We start from the raw sequence: 22,212 nt of genomic DNA on the forward strand, positions 1-22,212 counted from the left end.
TCATGAATTGGTGCGGTGGATGTGGTGAGGCAAACGCAGCAGACCCAGGTAACGTGAGAAATTAAGGTTTTAATGAGAAATAAGTCCAAAATAGTCCACAAACAACCAGGCAGCACGACTGAGCAGACGCCAGGGCTCAACGCCGGTAGCAACTGGTAACTTGACTGGACAACACGAAGGACTGAACGCACAATCGACACACTGACTTGACATTGACAAGGACCCGACGAGGAACAAGGAACACAGGTGGAGTTAAATACACGGGAGGGTAATCACAGAACGAGACACACCTGGGAACAATCAAGGGGAGGACAGGACAACGAAGAGACTCAAGGACAAGGAAAACTCTAAATAAACACAGAAAAACACAGATCCTGACAATACCCCCCCTCAAGGGCGGCTACCAGACGCCCAAAAAAAAAAAAAAAAACACAACAAGGGTGGGCGGAGGGGCGCTGGATGGGGGGCCAGAGTCAAAAACAACAAAAAACGACCCAACGGAGTGGGCGGAGGCACAGGAAGGGCCAAGAGTCCAAAACAAACAAAAAACTACCCACAGGGTGGGCGGAGGCAAAGGAGGCGGGAACCACGGAGGTGGTCCGGCGGTCGTCCGCGGCGCTGGAGGCGGGAACCACAGAGGCGGTCCGGCGGCCGTCCGTGGCGCTGGAGGTGGCGACTAGGAGTCCCGGGGGCCGCCCACAGTTGGCGACGATGAGCACCCAGAGGCAGGGTCTCAGGTGGAGCGCCGAGAGTCGGGGACTCGGGAGGGACGCACAGAGTCGTGGTCTCGGGAGGAACGCACAGGGTCTCGGTCTCGGGTGCGCCGGCAGGAACGCCAGCTGCATCGGACTCGGGTGCGCCGGCAGGAACGCCGGCTGCATCGGGCTCGAGTGCGCCGGCTGGAAGTGCTGGTCCCGGAGATGCTGGAGCTGGGCTGGCGGAGAGACTGTGCAGCTGGGGAGGCAGAGGGTTACCCGTCAGCACGGCGATTGCCGTCAGGCGCTCCCCCTCTGCCTCCTGCTGCAACTCCGCCAGACCCAGGTGCAGAAGTCGTGGGATCCAGGAGTCCAGCATAATCACCAAACGTGTGGAAATGTTCAGGCGGTGACGGGCGGAGTATGGCCTTGCCACCTCCTCGACATAGTCCTTTATTGTTCTTCTCAATATCCCTGGGTCCATGATGAGAGAGAGAAAAAAAAAGGTGCGTACTTTCTGGTCGGGTCCTTCTGTCATGAATTGGTGCGGTGGATGTGGTGAGGAAAAACGCAGCAGACCCAGGTAACGTGAGAAATTAAGGTTTTAATGAGAAATAAGTCAAAAATAGTCGACAAACAACCAGGCAGCACGACTGAGCAGACGCCAGGGCTCAACGCCGGTAGCAACTGGTAACTTGACTGGACAACACTAACATATGAATCCCCTTGTTGCTATTTTAGTTGTTGTTTCATTATTATTAATTGTTTTTTTCCTTATCAATATTACTTTGTATTTCTATTTCGGAATCTGCCTCTACTATGCCCTCTACAGAGTTGCACTGTTGTAATTGCCTTACTTGTTTGTGCTGACCTTGTTTAAATATAGTTTAACAGACACACACAAAAAGAAAAGCAGCAATGACAGTGAAGAGCAGCTAATTATTTTTGCTACATTACACTTGAGTGACACAACATGCTTTTTTACAATGTTTTTAAGCAAGAATGTAGCTCTGTAAGTCTCAAATGTCTGCTTGGTTAACCAATACATCACCTAATTACAATATTGCTCCTGCTGCATTAACAGCCAGCTCCCCTCGTCAGCTGTGCTTCACACTGTCACAGTTGCTAGGCAATATGAGTTACACTAAGGTGAAGGCTAGACAGCTAACTGAAGAATAGACCTGTCTGAATTCACAGATTGTCATTTATTTGTGGCCTTTGAAGGACCTGTCCTAGTAGATCAGGTTCTTCGAAGGATGCAGACCCTGAATTCAGGCACGACTTCTGTCTGCTCCTCTGTGTCTCACTCACACATGACAGTTTTCAGAGAGGATTAATAGTAAAATAGAACACTGAGAAGGGCAGAAATGTAGAGAACTACAGAGATGGCAGAACTGTAGTAGCCCTCCAGACTACAGGGGAGGACTGAAGATGGGGTCAAACTTGAAAAACTTGACAAAATGAGAAAATAACTTTTTAGAGGTAGGGGGCTTTTTATAAGCTCATAGAAGCTATTCAGCTCAAGTAGGGTTTCAATGTGGGGTAAGTGCTATCTGACAAAATTATGAACTTGCAAGTATCTGAAAAAGTGACTAGAAGGGACACTAAACTGTGTTTGAGGTTGCATGAAGGAGTCAAAGTGATTAGTAATGTATAGATCCTTAGTAACCCTTGTTTAACCAGTTCTCAAAGACAACATCCATTGTGCCTTCTTTAAATGCTGTGTTCTCAAAAATGAAGCATAGCTGGAGACACTAGGAAGAATCAGAACAGTCTTTTATCTGCTTGAGAATGCTGAATAATTTTTTTTAGCACATAATTATCCTTTTAGCAGAAGGAAAGGTTAAAAGAGATTGGAAAACAACCTCCTAGTGCAGCTGCTAGAGAGGAAGTGTAAATGCCCTGAAGAAGGGGAGTATTTTAATAAGAGCTGGTGCTTCTGCTCCAACGGTTATTATTAACTCGATTTAGCTTACAAACATTCAGAGATATCAACGTTGAAACAGCAGTATGTTAGCAACAGCGCTAACAACGGAGCTAACAACAGAATTTAACATTAGGAGTGCCAAAAAAACTCACAGCTTTTTGAAAGTTAATAAACTCATTTACAATATACAGGCCTGTATATATATATATATATATATATATATATATATATATATATACTCATACCTGAAGAAGGGGAGTATTTTAATAAAAGAGCTGGACACGGTGCTTCTGCTCCAACAGTTATTATTAACTAAGGAGAAAGTTCCGGTGCTCTTCACTATAGCTAGCGCAAGCGCTAGACTCCCCCTGCTGGTTGAATTTGACCACTGCTTCAGCCAAATCAGACTAGCCAGCCTCTGAAATAACCAAATTTCAATCCAGCTTCAGCCAAATCAGACTCACCAGCCTCTGAAATAACCAAATTTCAACCATCACAGAAGCAGTAAGTTCTGAGGAGACAAGGTTTTCATTCAGCAGCCAATTTGGCAATAGAGAGTTCACTTCTTCATCTCCTGGGTGGACATGACTGCAAATTACCCTAGGTCTGGCATTGCAAGTCCAATTAGAGCTGCAAGCAGCCTTGTAAGGCCCTCAATGCTCAGGGCTGCTTAGTATCACCACCTTATCGCCATCGTGCCTTTCCCTCACCCATCCACGAGGGGGGGAGAATTTTGCAAATCTTCCAGATAGCCTTATGTCCAATTCAGTAAGAGTCCAGCAGCATGTCTTAAAAGCTTGGCTGAAACCTGGCCTTCTAGGAGGGAGTTATTTTCGCTTTCTGTTTGGTGGCAACGGATTGGCGAGGACTTCCTGTCGGGTTTGATACATCTCATGTGTGGTTATCGACAGTTTTGAATGAAGTTTCAATCATGTCATACCAGATGAGGCAGTACTAATGATCCAATAATCTTCAATAGTTTCTCTGAGTGGACACGCTGCCTGAGAGAATGGTTGAAGGATCTTTGACCTGTTTGTCTAAAGCGGCTATTGTGGCTGACGAGTTTATGTTGACGTGTGCGAAGTTTGTTTCATAGGTTTTCTAAAGGAATATCTGATTCGGGTCACAGAGCAATTAGCACATTAAACCCTCACTTCCACTGACTTATTTAATTCTTTACGAGTTAGCAGGTGTAACTGGCTGCAAGTAGGTAGTTTCTTCTCTACGTTTCTGTGAAGCATTGTATCCTTGCACCTTCAGTCAACCGGGTGCGGACAAAACAACCAGGAGACATTTCTCCTGTTTCAGACTGCTCAGTGGCCCTGAACTTTGTGCAAAGATTTGAGTTACTTATTTATTTTTTGGGAAGACGTCAGTGTTTCAGAAAGTTTTGCGCTGTGGCTGATCGGTTTGTTCTTTCCATGTGGAGAGGAGAGAGGCGCAGATATCAACTAATTCTTTTTTTTTAAAGGTTTTGTTGGCTCTAGTGGCCTTTATTTGAAAGTAGTTCGACAGAAAAGAGGGGGAAGACATGCGGCAAATGTTGCCAGGCCAGGAATCGAAGCCGGGAATCAAACCCGTGACCACCGGCACCAAGACCTCAATATATGGGTTGTGCTTTGCCCCTGTGCCACCACAGCACCCCAGATGTCAGCTAATTCTGTCAAATTCAGTTTAATGCAGAGTGTAAACCACATGCAGTTATCTGTTATCACATGCAGTGACAACTTCAATATCACTGCACGTGTGGTGGGATGATGTATTTATGCCATGAAATAAGCATGTCACGATAAAATTTATTTTCCTGTGCAAGTTTTTTTTTTTTTTTTTACCTGTATTATTGCGAATGATATATGAAGCCCAGCCCTTCTTGGAACGTGCTGAGTTTCCCTCCTTCAGATCTCCTGAAGTGTAAAGGTGAGCGGCCTTTGCATAGCAGAGATGAGATTAGTTTTTTTCAATAAGACTGAAAGAACCAGATTCCTTCACAAGGTTGGGGACCTATACTCAGAACTTTTGTACTGAATTTCTAAATGTATTTTTATTGACACTTTTCATACCATCACACTGCTTTGCCAAATCTATGACCATGCATATTTCTGTCTTACTGATAACAGGTGCCAGGATGAGTGTCCAGTTGGTACTTTTGGTGCTGGCTGTGCAAAGACCTGTCACTGTATAAACAACAGTAAGTGCGTTCATATCAACGGAACGTGCCTGTGTGATGCGGGCTACACAGGAGAAAAATGTGATATCCGCTTGTGCCCTGAAGACCGTTATGGTTTAAGATGCAAAAAGAATTGTCCATGTCATCCCCCAAGAACTCTAAGGTATGCTGCAATTGATTTAACTGACTTTAACAAACTTTATTGTGCAAGAAGAAACACATTTAAATGATTGGTTTTCTATTTTCCTGAATACTCACTAGTACTTTATATGTGCATGAATCAATGTAGAGTTTTAATATTTAGGGGGAAAAGCAAGTTTCCAGGTCTAGTACTTAACTAGTGTGGCTGTAATATGTAAGGGAGTCACACAAGCACAGGTGGCTGTTAGTTGATGGGTCAGGATTTCTTCTGAACTTACAAATGTTCTGCAAGTGTTACTTAAGATAAAGCTTGATCTATTATACTGGGAAGCAAACCCCCCCCCCCAAAAACTTCCTGTAAATGCATGTGTTCCAACTTTGAAGACAATCTTCCAAAGAAGTACCAGGAGATTAGTTTTTTAAGTTCAGTCTGCTTAATTCGAAAAATTAAGTAGACTGGCTTTTTTAATTCTTATGACAGCAGTCTAATATTGACTATCACTGTTTTAATTTTGTTTGCCACAATTTCTCCTTTATGTAGCTTAAAGTTCTACTCCAACACACACACTTGGATTTACCACACAAGTTAATTCCAAGAAAAATTACATTTCTGTAAGCTTAAAATTTTTTGCTTTTTAATAAACTGGACAATGGACCTTACCACAGGGGCCCCTTTTCATTGGCTGATGCCCATTCTAAGTGGTCACGTGCGTGGCCGTCTCACAAACACACTTAGCTTCCCGTTAGTTAAGTACAGCATAATGGCAGAACTGATACAACTTCTACACCTTGAAGCCTGTCTGCTACACAGTCTTACATTAGCTAAACAGATCAATATGCAATGTGTACTGTATCTGACATACACTAAAGATTTTATTTTAGCAGAAAAGGCTTTGGACTAAACTGTTACTCGTGTTAGCCACTCTAGCACCAAGTACAGCTAGTCAATCAACCATCGCTGTGTTCAGGGAAGCGCTGATTAATAATCGAGAAATAAGGGCATGCTGTGGTGGCGCAGGGGGTTAGCACGCCCCACGTTTGGAGGCCTTAGTCCTCGACGTGGACGTCGCGGGTTCGACTCCCGGTCCCGACAACCTTTGCCGCATGTCTTCCTCACCCTCCTTCCTGTCTGCCTACTGTGGAAAAAAATACGAGCCACTAGCGCTGCAGAAAAAAATAAATGAATAAAAAAAAATAAAAAATCGAGAAATAAATATCGAGCCTAGAAACTTGATATCGTAACGGACTGAATGTTATGTTTTTAACGTAATCTTTGCTCGTCTTGCAAGGAATTGCCATGGTAACAAACTACAAAGAGAGAGTAAAAAGGTACGAGTGGTTTTGAGTTGATGACCTGTTCGGGTTATTTTATCTTTGTTTCCTTTTGCTGTGGCGCATTACAGCCGCTGTAGTTTCTAAACGTTGGACTAATTACCTCGTTCCTTTGTGAGTTTACGTCATTCACAACAAACATCAAATAGAACAAATATATTTCATAAAATATAAAACTGCACAGTGGCGCAGTTGGTAGCACTGTTGCCTTGCAGCAAGAAGGTCCTGGGTTCGATTCCCGGCCGGGGTCTTTCTGCATGGAGTTTGCATGTTCTCCCTGTGCATGCGTGGGTTCTCTCCGGGTACTCCGGCTTCCTCCCACGGTCCAAAAACGTGACTGTCAGGTCAATTGGTTTCTCTAAATTCTCCCTAGGTGTGAGTGTGTGTGTGCATGGTTGTTTGTCCTGTATGTCTCTGTGTTGCCCTGCGACAGACTGGCGACCTGTCCGGGGTGTACCCCGCCTCTCGCCCGGAACGTAGCTGGAGATAGGCACCAGCAACCCTCCCGACCCCATTAGGGACAAGGGTGAACAGAAAATGGATGGATGGAAATGGATATTTCATAAAATTTTAACAAACAAATGGCTTCTACCATGGTAATTATGTGAAATTAAATTAATTATATCCCAACTTCATAAGATTTGCCTTTACCTTTACAGAGCTCTTTGGTTCCTCCTATCAGTCTGTAGCTTCTCATATTGAGGTCATCAAACCAAATTTCAGATCTACCATAACTGACTGACACCTGCTGGCCTCAGGTTTGCAACCAGCTTGTGACTGAGAAACCAGTAACCTCCTCCCAGATGATGACATGAACTTGTTAGTTCCTCTGTCCATTGTAGTAGCGATATATTGTGAAAATCAGGTAGAAATGATGCACTAATCGAGTCATGTTTACATAGAAACAACACGCCGCAGGCTTTGTTTGTGAGACTTGCGGTCATGTGGGTTGGTTGTGGGCGGAGCTTGGTAAGGTCCATAGTGATTTGATTTCAAACCTTAATGTATTTCATTAAATGAAGATTGTAGCAGTTTCAACAAAGTGAAATTATCTTAGATTTTATTTCTTAGTATCACAGTTGGTCCAAGAATCAAAAGGAAAAGAGGAATGTCTTGATAAAATTGTTACTGGCATGGCTAGTAACAACATATTGTCGAGAACAAGATTCAAGCTGTGTGGTTTGCTGAAAACCACAGTGAACAAGAAAAGTAATGCACAGTTATACACAAAATATTTAAATGGTGGAGTAAGAAATATATATGGGCTTGTTACAGCTTGTTGTACATAAAGGTATGCTGTAGTTTTTAAAAAAATGCTGTTTTAAAATGGCAAAACCCTTCTATCTTCCCCTTCTCTACTTGTATTTGCACACTGCAGGTCAGCTGTCTTAAAGTCCTTAAGTTGTCTATCACTTAAAAGAAAGAAGAAAAAATGATTTTTTTTTAGGAATATGTAATAGAAAGCAAAGACAGGAATGGCGTAGAAAAGTCTTAAATTGACTGGCCAGTTATATGCTGGATGTTGTTGAGACGCTTATCAAGGACACGCACACACAGTTTGTTACACACATGGAATTCTTCACTTTTACACAAAGGCCTTTGTAGAAATAGAAACTTAAGCTGACGTAACACATCGGGTGATCAATGGGCATGACTTAGCTGACGTACGACATCAGGCAACCACTGGGCGTGTTTTTAGATATAAGCCATGATTCTTCCGTTTTTGATCAGATGCTGTATAATTTCGGTTATATTCACTTCACAACAAATTAGCCTGTGAGGGTGTGATGGACCGAGTTAAAAACAGGAGGAGTCACAGGACATATTAGAAAAATAGGGTTTTTTATTTTAACCCAAAGATTATAACTAACAAAAAATAAACTGAGCTCATAAAAGAGGTCAAAGAAACAAAACTGAACTCAGGCAAAAAATGTAAACAAACTGGCTGCACAAACAAACATAACTGACCTAACAAAGAAATGACACACAGGGGTTTATATACTGGCTGATCAGACCAATTAAGACACAATAGGGGTAACTAAACAGAATACAATTACAAATAACACAAAACAAATAACAGTACAGCTAAGTTTGGCTCAACTTAAGACCCAAAACTGAAAATCAAAAATATTAAACTTTAAATACTAATATTTACTTAAATACAAAACTTATCTAAAGAAAGAAACTACAAATTCCCCCTGCCAGCAGGAACTAGTTGTGCAGTCCAATCAGCATTTAAGCCTGCTGAGCCCTGGCCCCCATCCTTTGTCTGGTAACTCCAAGGCAGGTAAGTACCGGTGGGAAAACAAACAGAATTAATCTTAAGCAAACAAAATTAATTTTAAGTTGATATAAATACATATGTTAACTAAATGTGCGCGCTAACAAATAGAACAAATGCATTCAAATCAACTAATAAATGTTTTTATTGAAACTAAAGTGTTGTTGTGTTTGTATGAAAAATAAACTGTGCATAAAAAGAGTTACCGACATCAGAGTGTGGCCATGGATTTGGCCATCACAGAGGGTAAACTCTTTTCTAGGGCTAAAAAAGAATAAAAAAAGTAAACTCTGATTATTCTGTGTGGCTGATTTCCTGTTTATGTGCTCACACGTTTTTGGTTCGTCGACTTTAAATCACAACAATTGGTAGCAGAGGATGGTTCCGTGTTGAGACGCGAGCAGAGATTGGACGGGCCGTTTAAGGCAACAGCCTGCTGGGACAGTACAAGGGCGTTGGGCCCCAATAACCAGGTAAGGAAACTTTTTCCTTAAACATACACCCTTGTACTGTTTCTTTGGGCTGTCTAAATTCCATATATCAGACAACTCATATTGAGTTGTCTGATTTGTTAGTCGTGTTCGTACTGCTTTCCGTTGGTTGGTCAAAGTCTTTTATTATTCATAGGAGCAGTATAAAAACAAACAAAAATAACAAAAAAAGTGTTTTGGTCGATTGGCACGCAGTGAGAATTGGCTGTCTCCCCCTTGCGTCGGACGCGGCGAAGGTACAGGCTGGGTTTTGTCAGTTGTGTCCCCGAGGAGTACTGCCCTCGACAAATAACGCGCTAGCCAATCTGGGTCAGCTCAAGAAACGCTAAAAGCGGTGAGAGCTGGCCATCATAAGACAACGTAGATATTAGGTAAAGGTTGATCGCGATCTGAACCTCAGATGAAGTATAAGTATAAAGTATAAGTAAAAAAGCGTTGCCTTCGAGGACTAAAATGGGAGCTTTGAAGAGCGTGGATCCATTTCCGTGTTTTATGTAAAGCTGTGTCTTTGTCAGCTGTGTGTGTCCAACTCTGCCGCCAAGCAGACGTTTTTGTCCATACGTCGCTTTTCTGTGTGTAACAAACTGAGTGTGCATGTCCTTGATAAGCATCTCAACAATGTCCAAAGACGTTTTATTTAATTTAAACAACTAATATCTTTTGAAAAGAGAAAAGTTAGAATATTCTGCCCACTAAGCAATTAAAAATTACAATTTATTTAACAAACATTCTAGATTAGTCAAAGTCTATGTATTAAATAAAAAACAAGCAGAGAATCCCCATCAACAAGATATACAGATTACTTTAAAACTTACCCTGGTCAATATTTTTCCCCAGATTTAAAAGTGTCAGTAAATAGAAGACTTATGTAAGGCCTCTCTTCCATTTTTTGAACATTGCTGGTACTGAATTCTAAATTTGCTAAGAATTTTAAAGTCCACCCCGAGTTAGTAAGAAACATGAAGCATTATCAAACCACTCACATATGCAGTTAATACTTTCAGGGTAGCAGGGAGGATGGTACCTACCTCATCATTCATTGGCAAGGAGGGATACGTTGATAATTATTAATTATGTAATTGACATAGACTGCCTGTCAACTATGTCAATTTGTAAAGCTTACAAATTTTGGTTTTGTCAGTTTAGAAAACAAACTTTTCTGGAAATTAGGTTTTATATTAAAAGAAGTGGGAGAACTTTGAAGTGATAACACCCTGTGTTAAGTGATGAAATTACACTGTATAAAATTTGTTTTTCTATATTTTAAGAACTTAGTGTGTAGGCCATTGACTTCTATTCAGGAAAGACATGTTACTAAGATTAAAAGATTACTTTAAACTTGTTAGGAGTATAGAAAATATGGGACTTAACTGTACCATTAACCATTTTTTCTGTGATAAAACTGTGCAAAGCAGTTCAATGTAGTACTCTGACATAGTAAAGTAAATTTTTGTGATTATGTCATGTTTTCTTTTTCACTAGATGTCACCCAGTGTCAGGGGAGTGCACATGTCAGGCTGGTTGGTCAGGACTCTTTTGCAATGAGACGTGCACACCAGGATTTTATGGCAAATCTTGCAGTGACTTGTGCCAGTGCCAGAATGGAGCTGACTGCCACAGTGTGACTGGAGAATGTATCTGTGCTCCTGGCTTTATGGTAAATTAATTTGTTGCATGCACATGTATTAATTTAAGTGCATCCTGAATTATATGTATGTGTAGACACAGATACATACAAGCGAACTTTACAGTTAAGACATATGATACTAAGAGATTTTAAAAAATAGATTACGCAATAGTCTGTTGAAAATTTCAAATACAGTGAACCCTCACTATAACGCGGTTCACCTTTCACGGTCTCGCTGCTTCGCGGATTTTTTTGTGCAGTTCCCACAGTGCATTGTATTCTGCGACCTGATTGGCTAAACAGTCTCCACGTTTCTTCTCTACCTGTGTGCCAATAACGTTACAGTATTTAAATATGCATAACACAGCTTGGAAAAAGACACTAGAGAACGGAGTCAGGCCGCAGTGTCACAGTTAGAGGCACAGTGAAATACGCAAGTCACAGTTTGTCCTACTGTACTTCGTATTGATGATTAAAATGATCATTTTACTGTAGTTATTTGTAAGAAAGCGTTCTATTTGTTTAAAAAATGCTTGGGCCTGAAAACAGGTTTTGTTCTTTGGTTTCAGTGTAGAGTATTTAATTATGCTGTATAATAATTGTAAAAAATAAAGGTAACTACTTCATGGAGTTTGCCTATCACGGGTTCTTTTCGGAACGCAACCCCTCGAAAAACGAGGGTTCACTGTATACTCCTAAAGCATATTCATTTACAGTTCTTCTCTCGCTTTTCGGAGTGTTGATGCCTCGCCTGTCCTGAATCAGCGTCCCTAGCTTTCAGCAGAGCTCCCTCCTTAGCATTCAGCCAGGGTTTCTGGTTTGGGTTACGGGTGACTATCCTGGTGGTGGTGACATCATCAGCACACTTGGAGGTGAAGCCAAGAACAGAGGAGGTGTATTCCTCGAGGTCCACCTCTCTTTCATAAGTAGCCACCTCTCTGAAGACCTGCCAGTCTGTGTACTGAAAACAGTCCTGGTACACATAAGCTGCATCCCTGGGCCACACAGTGACTGTCTTCTTCGTTGGCTTTATCTGTCTCATCAGCAGATGATATGCTGGAACCAGTAGGATGGAGATGTGGTCGGAGGGGCCAAGATGGGGTCGAGGAAGAGCTCTGTACACATCATTAATGTTAGATTACACACAGTGCAGAGTGTTGTCTCCCCATGTAGGAAAGGTGTCGTGTCAGTAAAATCTGGGCACAGTGTCCATCAGTTTCACGTGGGTAAAGTCTACCGCAACCACGTAAAACACCTCTGAGTGTTTTCCCTGCAGTGAGCTAATGGTGTCATGTAGCTCGTTGCTGCATGCTACATGCTTCGTTGCCATTAGCACCCGGTGAGATGTAAACAATGGTGATGAACACCGCAGTAAACTCCTGAGGCAGATAGTACAGCCAGCATTTCACTGTCATAAGTTCTATCGCCTCAGAGCAGCAGATTTTAATCAGTCCACAGTTCATACACCAACCTTCATTCGCGTACATACAGAGTCTTCCCCCTGTGTTTTTCCCGACCATTGGTCGCGGCCTGCTTGGAATAACTGAAGGTCGTTGAGCTGGAAGGCTGAGTCTGGAATGTTGCTGTTAAGTCAGGTTTCCTTTAGGCAAAGAACGGCACTGTTCTTCATCTCTGCAGAAACTCTCAGCCTCAGATGTAACAAATACACTTTGTTATCCAGTGAGCGGACATTGACCAGAAACAGAGTCGGAACAGGTGGCTTCCTAGCCTCCAGCTGAACCAACGCACCTGCCCCCTTCCCCCTCTTTGGTTTTCGGGCATAATATTTTCTTGCTCCTTGCACCCTGCTGTGTCAGTCCGTTGATCTGAGGAGCCTCTGACTCCCAAGTGTGGATTTCAGCCATGGTGATATATTAACAGCCGAACTGTCTCCAATGGCCATCAGTTCGGCCGAGCTATATTTCAGCCGTAAAGTTGTCACTAAACTCTTACTCAAAGCAGCCTCATAGATGTTAAAATAGGGCATAATCTGGGGAACTCAAGAAGCCGCTGCACCTCTGTGCGCCGCCATAGCAATTGATAATCAATAGGAATATACAGTAGGTGTGATTGAATGGAAGTGACTTCTTTGTAAAGTGATTTGTGATATTTGTTGTGACAGTTTATAATTAAACTGAAATTAAATGAATTTAAAAAATAAAGTTTGTCATCATTAGAGGCTAAATCTATCCAGACATATAAAGATGCAATTTGCCAGCTTGAAGCATAATGGATGCCATCCCACAGCAGTGTGTGAGCACTCATAAAGAGCAACAGCAACCAACTGTTGTAGTTGGAGAAAGCACTGGCTGCATTGAACAGTCAAACCCTGACTAAATTATCTGTTAAAAGTAACTAAGTAAAATAGGTATTGAGAGTTTTTGCACTCAGAGCCTCTGTTTATCCATCCGATTCTCCAGGGTTCCAAGTGTGCAGTCCCATGCCCAGCTGGGGCATATGGAGTAAACTGTTCTGCAACCTGCAAATGTAAGAATGGAGTGCATTGCTCCCCTGTTGACGGATCCTGTTCCTGTACACCAGGTGAGGAGAAAGAGACAGAAGAGATGATGGTAAAGATAAAAAAGAAACAAAGGCTTATGGAACAGTGACGAGTGAATACATGCATGGTGTGTTTATTTCTGTGTTGCTCTGCGATGGATTGCCAAGCTGTTCAATGTGTACCCTGCCTTTGCCCATTGACTGATAAGTGTGTTGGATCACAGCACATTCAACACGCCATATGTTTTGGATAGCAGCTCAATCACTTAATTAGTAAATATATTGCAGGACCAATCTTTGCAAGTGAAGTTTGTAATATTTAAACATTCTCATTTTATATTCATGGGAAAGCTTATTTTTCAGGTAACTGTGACAATTTGAATGGAGAGAAAATTAGCATATTTAAAAATGGTGTCTGTTATTACACAATAGCCAGCCCCGCCCTCTTCATCACAACTCCTTTGGGCTGACTACTGACCAGTTCTCCGTCTAACAGGTCCGGAAAATCTCTGAGACTTGGGTATTACCCTAAAAGTGCTCTATGAGAGATAATCTATTTAAACTGGTGGCGAAAGCGATTCGTCTAGCTCTAACTACCTCCGATCCAGAAGTTATGACCCTTTACAGTTAAGAAACAATCAGCTGAGTAGCCCTCGCAGCTGCTTAATTCCAATAACCACTTCTGTTAACGGTAGCTCACTTTCTAAATTATAACTCGCTCTTGGAACTGGCTAGATTACGTTTAGTGACTCAGATGTAAGTCCCAGGGTCATTATTTACACTCACCAAAGGAAATTATGAAGCCACCTCTTTACTGGAACCATGTACATTAGTTTTACATTTATTAAAAGAACTGAAAAATGATTAAACGACTCAATTAATTCCAATGTCCACCAACCTCATTAGAATTTTAGAGTATGAATTTATTAAGCAAGCTTAAGCAGGGATATGTGACATACAAATCAATAATCAATTGTATATAATATGAGAGCAGTATAATAAGATCTACATGTATAACCATACCATGCTGTCTCCTTTCCCTAACTTATGTCGCATGTTCTAAGATGGATTTTTTAAGGGGAAGTTCAACTCACACCCAGTTGCTGATGGATCTTTAGCAGCAGGAACATCCAGAGACCTTGGTCGGAATCTTTGTCCTTATGTGGAAAAAATCTTCCTTAGAATAGTAGCAAAGTAGAACGGGTTAAATCTTTTAGAAACCCAGCTCTTTATCCCTCCGGGAACTTTGTCTTTTCTCCAAGTCTGTTGTAATGTATTTAGGTTGAGGTAAGACCGACGGCCGAATCAGGAACCTGGGCTCGGGCGTCCGGAACTTGTCCCTTCTTGGCGGCGCTGAGTCTCAAGTCTCCCGTGGTTCCAGGGTGCGGTCCGTTGCTGTTTCCTTTGCTTCCCCGTTTCGACTCCTTCAGCGCCGTGGACAAAGAACGAACACCTCCTTGTTTCAGTGCTCTTTTATACATTTGGCCCCCATGTGTGTGTGTTGGTTTACATAACTTCCTGCCTTTGTGTGTGGAGGGTTTGGTCTATGTGACTTCCTGAACATCTGCTGCCTCTCCGGTGGAAAGTACCGGCCCCCATCCTGTTTACTGAGTCCAGCAAAAAGTTCCTCCTTTTGCCTACTTGCGACATTTTCCTGTCAGCCGGGCCTCACCCATCCTGCTGACTGTATTGTTCCAACTTCCTTCTTTTCTATAACTGCCCTCTCTGTCTTGTTAACATTATCAACCATATTCAACTTAGTATTGAAATCATTTAAATCATCTCAGCTCTATATTCATTAAAACTTACATCTCTTTCAGATTATAACTCATCAACCATAATCATTTGTTGTTATCATTACAGATCATTATTCATACATTTCAGAATCATTCAGTGATTACTTATTCACATATACATATTACCAATTGTACTAATACATGTTCAACATAATAGAATATGAATCAAAACACAAGATTGCTTTATTTCTCCTAAGCCTTTATGCACCTTTTTCTGCGTGTACCTGGATAGATCTCAAACCCCATTCCAGTTTTCTTGACAATGGAATGGCAAGGAATTAAAAGTCAGTGGTTAGATGACACAATGATTCCCATTTCAGTGATGTGCACAATGGCTTACTTTTTTCTGGATCCCAGCAAACGTCCATATATCCATCAATTTCTTTTGCTTATCTAGAGTTGGGTCGTGGGGGTAGCAGCCTAAATAAGGAGACCCAGACTTCCCTCTCTCCAGCCACTTGGGCTAGCTCCTCCAGGGGAATCCCACGGTGTTCCCAGGCAAGCAGAGAAACATAGTCCCTCCAGAGTATCCTGGTTCTTCCCCTGGATCTCCTCCCAAATGGGATGTGCCCGGAACACCTCACCAGGGAGGCATCCTAACCAGGTGCATGAGCCACCTCAACTAGCTCTACTTGACATGAAAGAGCTCTATCTGAGGCCCTCCAGGATGACTGAGCTTCTCACCGGCTCTCTAAAGGTGAACCCAGACACCCTATGGAGTAAACTAATTTTGGCCACTTGTTTCCACGACCTCGTTCTTTGATCCAAAGCTCATGATGAAGGTAGGAACATAGATCAACTGGTAAATTGAGAGCTTTGCTTTTTGACTCAGCTCTCTCTTAACCACGACAGAGCAAATTGACTGCAGACACTGCGTCAATTTGCCTATCAATCTCCCTCAAAATTTTTCCTCAGTCATGAACAAGATCCCGCTTGAACAAGAACTCCTCCTCTTGGGGCAAGACATCCTACCCAACCTGGAGAAGGCAGTCTACCCTTTTCCGGCTTAAGACCTTGGCCTTGGATTTGGAGGAACGGATCCTCATCCCAGATGCTTCACACTCGGCTGCGAATCGCTCCAGCGAAAGCTGTAGATCATGACCTGATGAAGCCAATAGGACCACATCATTCACAAAAAGCAGAGATGCAATCCTAAGGCCACCAAAATGGATCCCCTGAACACCTTGTCTCCACCTAGAAATTCTGTCCATAAAACTAATGAACAGAATCAGTGACAAAGGGCAATCTTGGTTGAGTCCAACTCTCAGCAGAAACAAGCCTGTCTTACTCCTGGCAATGCGGACCAGACTCTGACACATGTCATACAGGGAACTAACAGTTTGTATCAAAGAGCTCAGTACTGCAGACTCCAGGAGCACCTCCCTGAGGAACATGGTCAAGTGCCTTCTCCAAGTTCACAAACACATATAGACCTTAGGCGAACTCCAGGTCCCTGCTGAGTGTGTAGAGCTGGTCCAGTGTTCCACAACTGAAAAAAACCCTCACACTGTTCTTCCTGAAGCTGAGGTTTGACTATCTGATGGACCCTCCTTTCCAGAACCCCTGAATAGAACTTGCCATGGAGGCTTAAGAGAGTTACCCATCTGTAGTTGGAGGGGGTGGTGGTCCTTTTTGAATAAGGAGACAACCACTCCATTCTGCCAATCCAGGGGAACTGTCCCTAATGTCCATGCAATACTGCAGAGCAGCATCAACCAACACAACCCTTCAACATTCAGAATTTTAAGAAACTCTGGGCGAATCTCATCCAAAGGGCCTTGCCACTTTGGCAACCTCAACACCAGAGATTGGTGAGCTCAACTCAAAGTCCCCAGGCTCCACTTCCTAAATAGAAGGCATGTTGGTGGGATTGAGGAGGTCTTCAAAGTATTCTGCCCACCGGCTCACAACATCCCGAATTGAGGTCAGCAGCGCATCATCCCCAATATAAACAATGTTGGTGCTCTAATGCTTCGCTGTGAATCTGGGCAAAAATCTTTCTCTATGGCCTCTTCAAACTCCTCCCATGCCTGAGTTTTTGCCTCAGCAACCACCCGCATGTTATTTGCACTGCTGGTACCCATCAGTGGCTTCTGGTGTCCCACATGGCTCCTTTTTCAGCTTAGGTTCTGCAGACGAACCACTTAGGTTCAGATCAAGAGGGATATTGCTCCCAACCACCCCCCTCAAGGTCTCACTGTCATTGTCCATGTGAGCATTCAAGTCCCCCAGCAGAAGAAAGGAGTCCCCAGGAGGAACATTCTCCAGTACCCCCTCTAAGGATTACATAAAGGGTGGGTAATCTGAACTATTGTTTGGTCACGTAAGCACAAACAGTCAGAACCTGTCCCTCCAGTCAATAAGCAGAGGAAGGCTACCTTCACATTCACTGGGGTGAACCCCAAATTTGCCCACTCCTGCCAGGCCCCTCTCAGCAGGGGGTAACTCCAGAGAGAAAGAGTATCCAACCCCTCTGAAGGGGCTGGTTCCACAGCCCGAGCCATACGTTGAGGTGAGACCAACTATTAGCCGGAACCTCTCAACCTCATGCACTAGCTCAGGTTCCTTCCCCACTAGAGAGGTGACATTCCATGTCCCAAGAGCCAACTTCTTGTAGCTGAGGATCAGGGGCCTCATGCATAAAAGAGTGTGCAGTTTTCACTCTAAAACTTGGCGTACAGACAAATTTAGAAAAGTGCAATTCTGCATGTGCATGGATCTCTCTATTGCACTTGTTTTAATTGGTAATGATGCCAAAAGTCATCATTATCATACTCTCCTTCTGTCTGGAGACATGTAGGGACAGTGACAGGAAAAGGTAGAGAGCTGGCTGAGATGATTCCCAAGAGCTCCTCAAGGTTTCCTCCAGAAAATTTGCTAATTTCGGTGCTTCAGGCGCCTGGGCAATCATTCATCCAGCAGCCCCTCGTGTTTTTGAGTTAAATAATGTTTAAAGTTGACAGGAAATTTGAAAATATCACTTGATGATTGTATTATTGACAGATTAAAACCTGAACACCAATTATAAAGTCTTAAAAAATGTAAATATTTTAAAAAGACTGAAATAAATAAGCAATGCTTAGCCTGGTGGGGGCACAGGTAAAGACTGGTGGCCCACCGGACTTATAATACACTGAGGGAAACCCTGCACCTAACACTTGGGCAGGATTTAAGCTGTTTTATTGTGGTGTTGATAGGAAGAGAAATTGAGTAGTATTTCTAAAGGAGCCCCTTGGCCAGTAATGTGAAATGAGATGAAAAGAGTAGATAGACTGATTTGTCTGAAGGTAAAAATGAATGATAATAGTTAATTTAATATTGTCAGTTATGCTTGGATGTGATGTATATAGAAGAGAGAGAAATTCTAGAAGGACATTGATGCTTGAACATTGAACTTCCTAGGGAAGAAAGAGTGGTGTTCAGATCTGATCTGAATGGACATGTTTGTAAAGGAAACAGAGATGATAAAGTGATGGGCAGGTTTGGTGTCAAGGAATGGAAATTTTATGATGGATTGTGTTTTAAATATTTTGTCTTTATATGTGTCAAAACCCATAGGCAAAATGCTTTGTAAAAACAATACTTTTCAAGAGTGAGTGCTTTCCTGCAAATTCCAAACCCAATAATAACTACTTGCAGTTCTAGTTCCTTTTAAATATGTTTAGATGATTGGATTGATTTGTAAAGCACCTTTTCATTTGAGATGAATCTGCACATAGTAAATAAACTTAACTGATCTGAAATGTGTCCTCTGAAGTAACAGAAATGTAACTGTGTGGGCAGGTCACTGTGACAGTGTGTGTGCAGAAGGATGGTGGGGGCCAAACTGTTCGCTGCCATGTAATTGTAAGAATGGGACCTCCTGTTCTCCAGACAAAGGAACCTGTGAGTGTGCACCTGGATACGAGGGCATCTTCTGTCAGAAAAGTAAGGACATAATTAGCATCTCTTAACACCACAAGATCATCATAAAACACTGGACAGTTTTTTTGTTTTAAAAAAAACCAAAACATGTTTTGAAATCCTTCCTTAAGTGAATGTCAATATAAAGTAGACCTGCAATGCTTTGGTCTGAATTCCTGGTTATTGTAGCTCCACAGATCCCTGGTTTACCTCTGTTCTGAGGCGTTTTAGAGCAACTCATTTTGCTGCGATCTTTTTAAATGTGAATGAGACACTTCACTCCTTGCCTCCCTCCAGGTTGCAATGTGGACAGAGTGGAATGGGTCTCCTCTACTCTGATTGTTGGTGAAGGTATTGTGTTGAACGCATTTCTGTGTGAGACTGGCTGCAGTGCTGAGGAAACGAGAGAAACTAATGGCGTCTAATGACCTATCTTGCTGCTTACTCAGGACAGACAGGCTGCAGACGAGTGGCAGAAAAAATTAATTGGTAGATTTATCACTAGTTGTTGTTTTGAAGAAAAAAACTCACTAAGAGAGTTAAAAATCCATAAACATAGTCCCAAAAAATAAATAAATAACTCGAAGCTTAGAGACAAAGGAGATAAGTTGACCACAGTGCTTCTTTCATCCAGAACACATCCCCACCCACCCCCTCTGCTTATCCCTTCACTCGGGGGTGTCTCTTTTTTCAGGTTGGGACTGGGGAGGGACTAGTGATGCATTCATAGGGTGTCGGATAAACCATACTCGCAGTGAATTTGCCGGCGAAAGTTTATTATTTGAACGATAATTTATACTCGATGGTTGCAAAATAGCCATTTTAACAATCGTAAATTGAAAATATTGCGATACATCGAGTATACTTGATACATCGTCCAGCCCTACATCCAGGTCTCATTCATCCGACCTAAATGTCACTGATATTCGACAAATGCCACTATTTTGCGTCCTGATGCGAACAAGCAGGACGAATAACTATGATGAGCATCCATGTTTACTACTGCAAACACTGAGCACTTCTTTTTACGGTGGTTGGCAGAACACTGAGAACGCGGACGCTATTGAGCCCTCTACTGTGCATACGGGACACTTTCAGGTCGTTTCACACTTCAGAACACATACAGGTCTCATTTATTTGGAAGTGTGAATGGCCATGGCAAAAAAATCTGATTTAACAAAAAATCGGAATTAGGTCACTTCACGCTGCAGTTTCCATCTGACTTATTTGGTTGAAAAATAGAATGAAACTGTTTCTTCTTCTCTTTGCAGGTGGTGTAGTGCTGTTTGGAAACTTCAACAATTTGACCAGCGCATCCTTACATGTAGACAACTACCAGATAGGAGTCATTGCAGGAATCATAGTTCTAGTGTTTTTGGTACTTCTTGCCCTGCCCCTATTCATCATCTACCGAAATAAACAGAAGAGTAAAGAGGCAACCATGCCAGCTGTAATCTACACTCCTGCTATCAGGGTCACATCTAATTATACTATGGCAGGTGAATTAAAGTTGGATATTGATTAAAATGTAATTGTATGTCCCCCATAATCAAACATATGTCTAATAAGTGCTCAGTTACTTTTTGATACCTACAAACTTCAGGCATCTAATGGCATGATGTTATACAACATGCCATCACTCCAGTTACCATACCCCTTACACAACATGTTGTATCACAACATGTTGCTTTGATACAACATGTGATACATGCCTATCATGTTGATACATGATACATGATGCGTGACATGTTGTGACATGTCACAACTGTGGCAGTAGTCACAACATGCCATAGCTTTTTCAATGCAGAAACTACTCCTGGACCAGCATTTCTGTGCTATTTCTGTCCATGAAACTGTGCCCTCATAACTCTACAGACAGTCAAAATATGTCTTTTGAAGCCAACTCAAAAGAATTATGCAGAAAGCTCTGCTAATACTTATTGTCCTATTTTACCTTTCAGATACTTACACTCCATCATATGAAGCCCACCCCAGCAACTACTTTTCCAACCCCAGTTACCATACTCTTACCCAATGCATCAGTCTGCCTCATGTCAAGAGTGGTCAATGTGCAAAGGTAAGAGCACATATATGCATACTGTGCAGAGGGATGAAAACAAATCCCTAAACAATCTGTTTTTTGTACTATTATGTTACACATAGGCTGATAGCAATCTGTTTCCTAACATGGAGAATGTGGCTCTTGGTGCTCATACTGCAACCAGGCTTAGCAACTGGAAACAAGGGGTCCACTTCAATGAACTGGGTGAGTTACAGAGTGCAGACAGTTTAAACAGATTGTTCAGTGTCACATGTTGGTGGTGTTTCATAATTTAATTATAAATCTTCTTACAGTTTGCAAAAAATTATTTGACTTACAATTAATTGTCAATTATTATTGGATTAAAATTAGTTCCAGTTCATTAACGTGTAACTAACCCCTAAATCTAAATTTTGTGCTGATAAATTGTCTAAAAAAGTAACTTGGGGTTCCCTCTATAATTGTGATATTTTTGTTTAAATTTAGGATAGTTCTGTAATATTGTACCTATTGGTACAACTTTGTTACAGTTATGTGTTTGGGTATAAAACCATCTCATTCAGACAGAGCCCATCTGGTGGCGAGTCAGGAGTTGGAATAGCGAGCTGAGCGTGATTGAAGCGAGCGTTTATTGGTAACATTATGCAGTTTTGCAAATATATGATTTATTTGCAGTGTGTATACACAGTGGGATGGGTTTCCTCTGCTCTGACTACTGTACTGTTCAATTCAATCCATGGTGTTGAATTGAACAGTGTAGACTAACTGCCGTGCTTAGGAAGTGGGAGAGGCTCACGGCAGCTCTCGCTCCTCTGAACAGTTGCTAAATATAGCAAAGTTTTATCATTCCTCCAATGTCCGAGAGGAGGACATTGTAATGTCCTTCATTCCAGCTACAACAACAACAGTTTCTGTCCACTTCGTGGTCACAAAGTGGCAAAGAAGTCTTCTCCTCACTGACAGGACTTTAAATGAACACACGTCTTTTCAGGGGACTAAGTATTTAACATGTTTTGTTCTTTTTATTTTACTATTGAGCAGCCTGATAGATGTCTGTTTTGTTATTATTTATGTACGGTATATGTCTAAGTTTAGCAATATGAGAAAATCCTTTGTTAATCTACAGTATACAGCACTTTTTTAAATTCGGCATATAAAAATTCTAGCCCTTCTTATTGTTGTAGTGCACCCATTTTTCTTTCTGTGCAACACCCATGTTCATTTACTATGGAGAGCCATGTCAGCCAAAATTAAATAAATAGGGAAAATAAATAAATGTGTAAAATAAATAAATAAATGAGTAATTGGCATC

The 22,212-nt window shown here is 41.9% G+C and overlaps 1 protein-coding gene across 3 annotated transcripts in view; it reads left to right on the forward strand.

Annotated features, from left to right (window-relative positions):
- The window catches only part of LOC114149953 (multiple epidermal growth factor-like domains protein 10), a 102,535-nt gene that overhangs the window by 71,291 nt on the left and 9,032 nt on the right, over nucleotides 1-22,212 (forward strand). The window contains exons 7-14 of one of the 3 annotated variants that reach the window (XM_028026075.1): nucleotides 4,740-4,952; nucleotides 10,517-10,691; nucleotides 13,082-13,202; nucleotides 18,740-18,883; nucleotides 19,157-19,210; nucleotides 20,131-20,358; nucleotides 20,821-20,936; nucleotides 21,023-21,125. In XM_028026075.1, coding sequence (XP_027881876.1) covers nucleotides 4,740-4,952; nucleotides 10,517-10,691; nucleotides 13,082-13,202; nucleotides 18,740-18,883; nucleotides 19,157-19,210; nucleotides 20,131-20,358; nucleotides 20,821-20,936; nucleotides 21,023-21,125 — 1,154 coding nt within the window. The remainder of the gene's footprint in view (nucleotides 1-4,739; nucleotides 4,953-10,516; nucleotides 10,692-13,081; nucleotides 13,203-18,739; nucleotides 18,884-19,156; nucleotides 19,211-20,130; nucleotides 20,359-20,820; nucleotides 20,937-21,022; nucleotides 21,126-22,212) is intronic. The other 2 variants (XM_028026077.1, XM_028026076.1) reach the window with 2 other exon arrangements.

This window comes from Xiphophorus couchianus, chromosome 8 (genome assembly GCF_001444195.1).
Source record: "Xiphophorus couchianus chromosome 8, X_couchianus-1.0, whole genome shotgun sequence".
Taxonomy (NCBI): domain Eukaryota; kingdom Metazoa; phylum Chordata; class Actinopteri; order Cyprinodontiformes; family Poeciliidae; genus Xiphophorus; species Xiphophorus couchianus.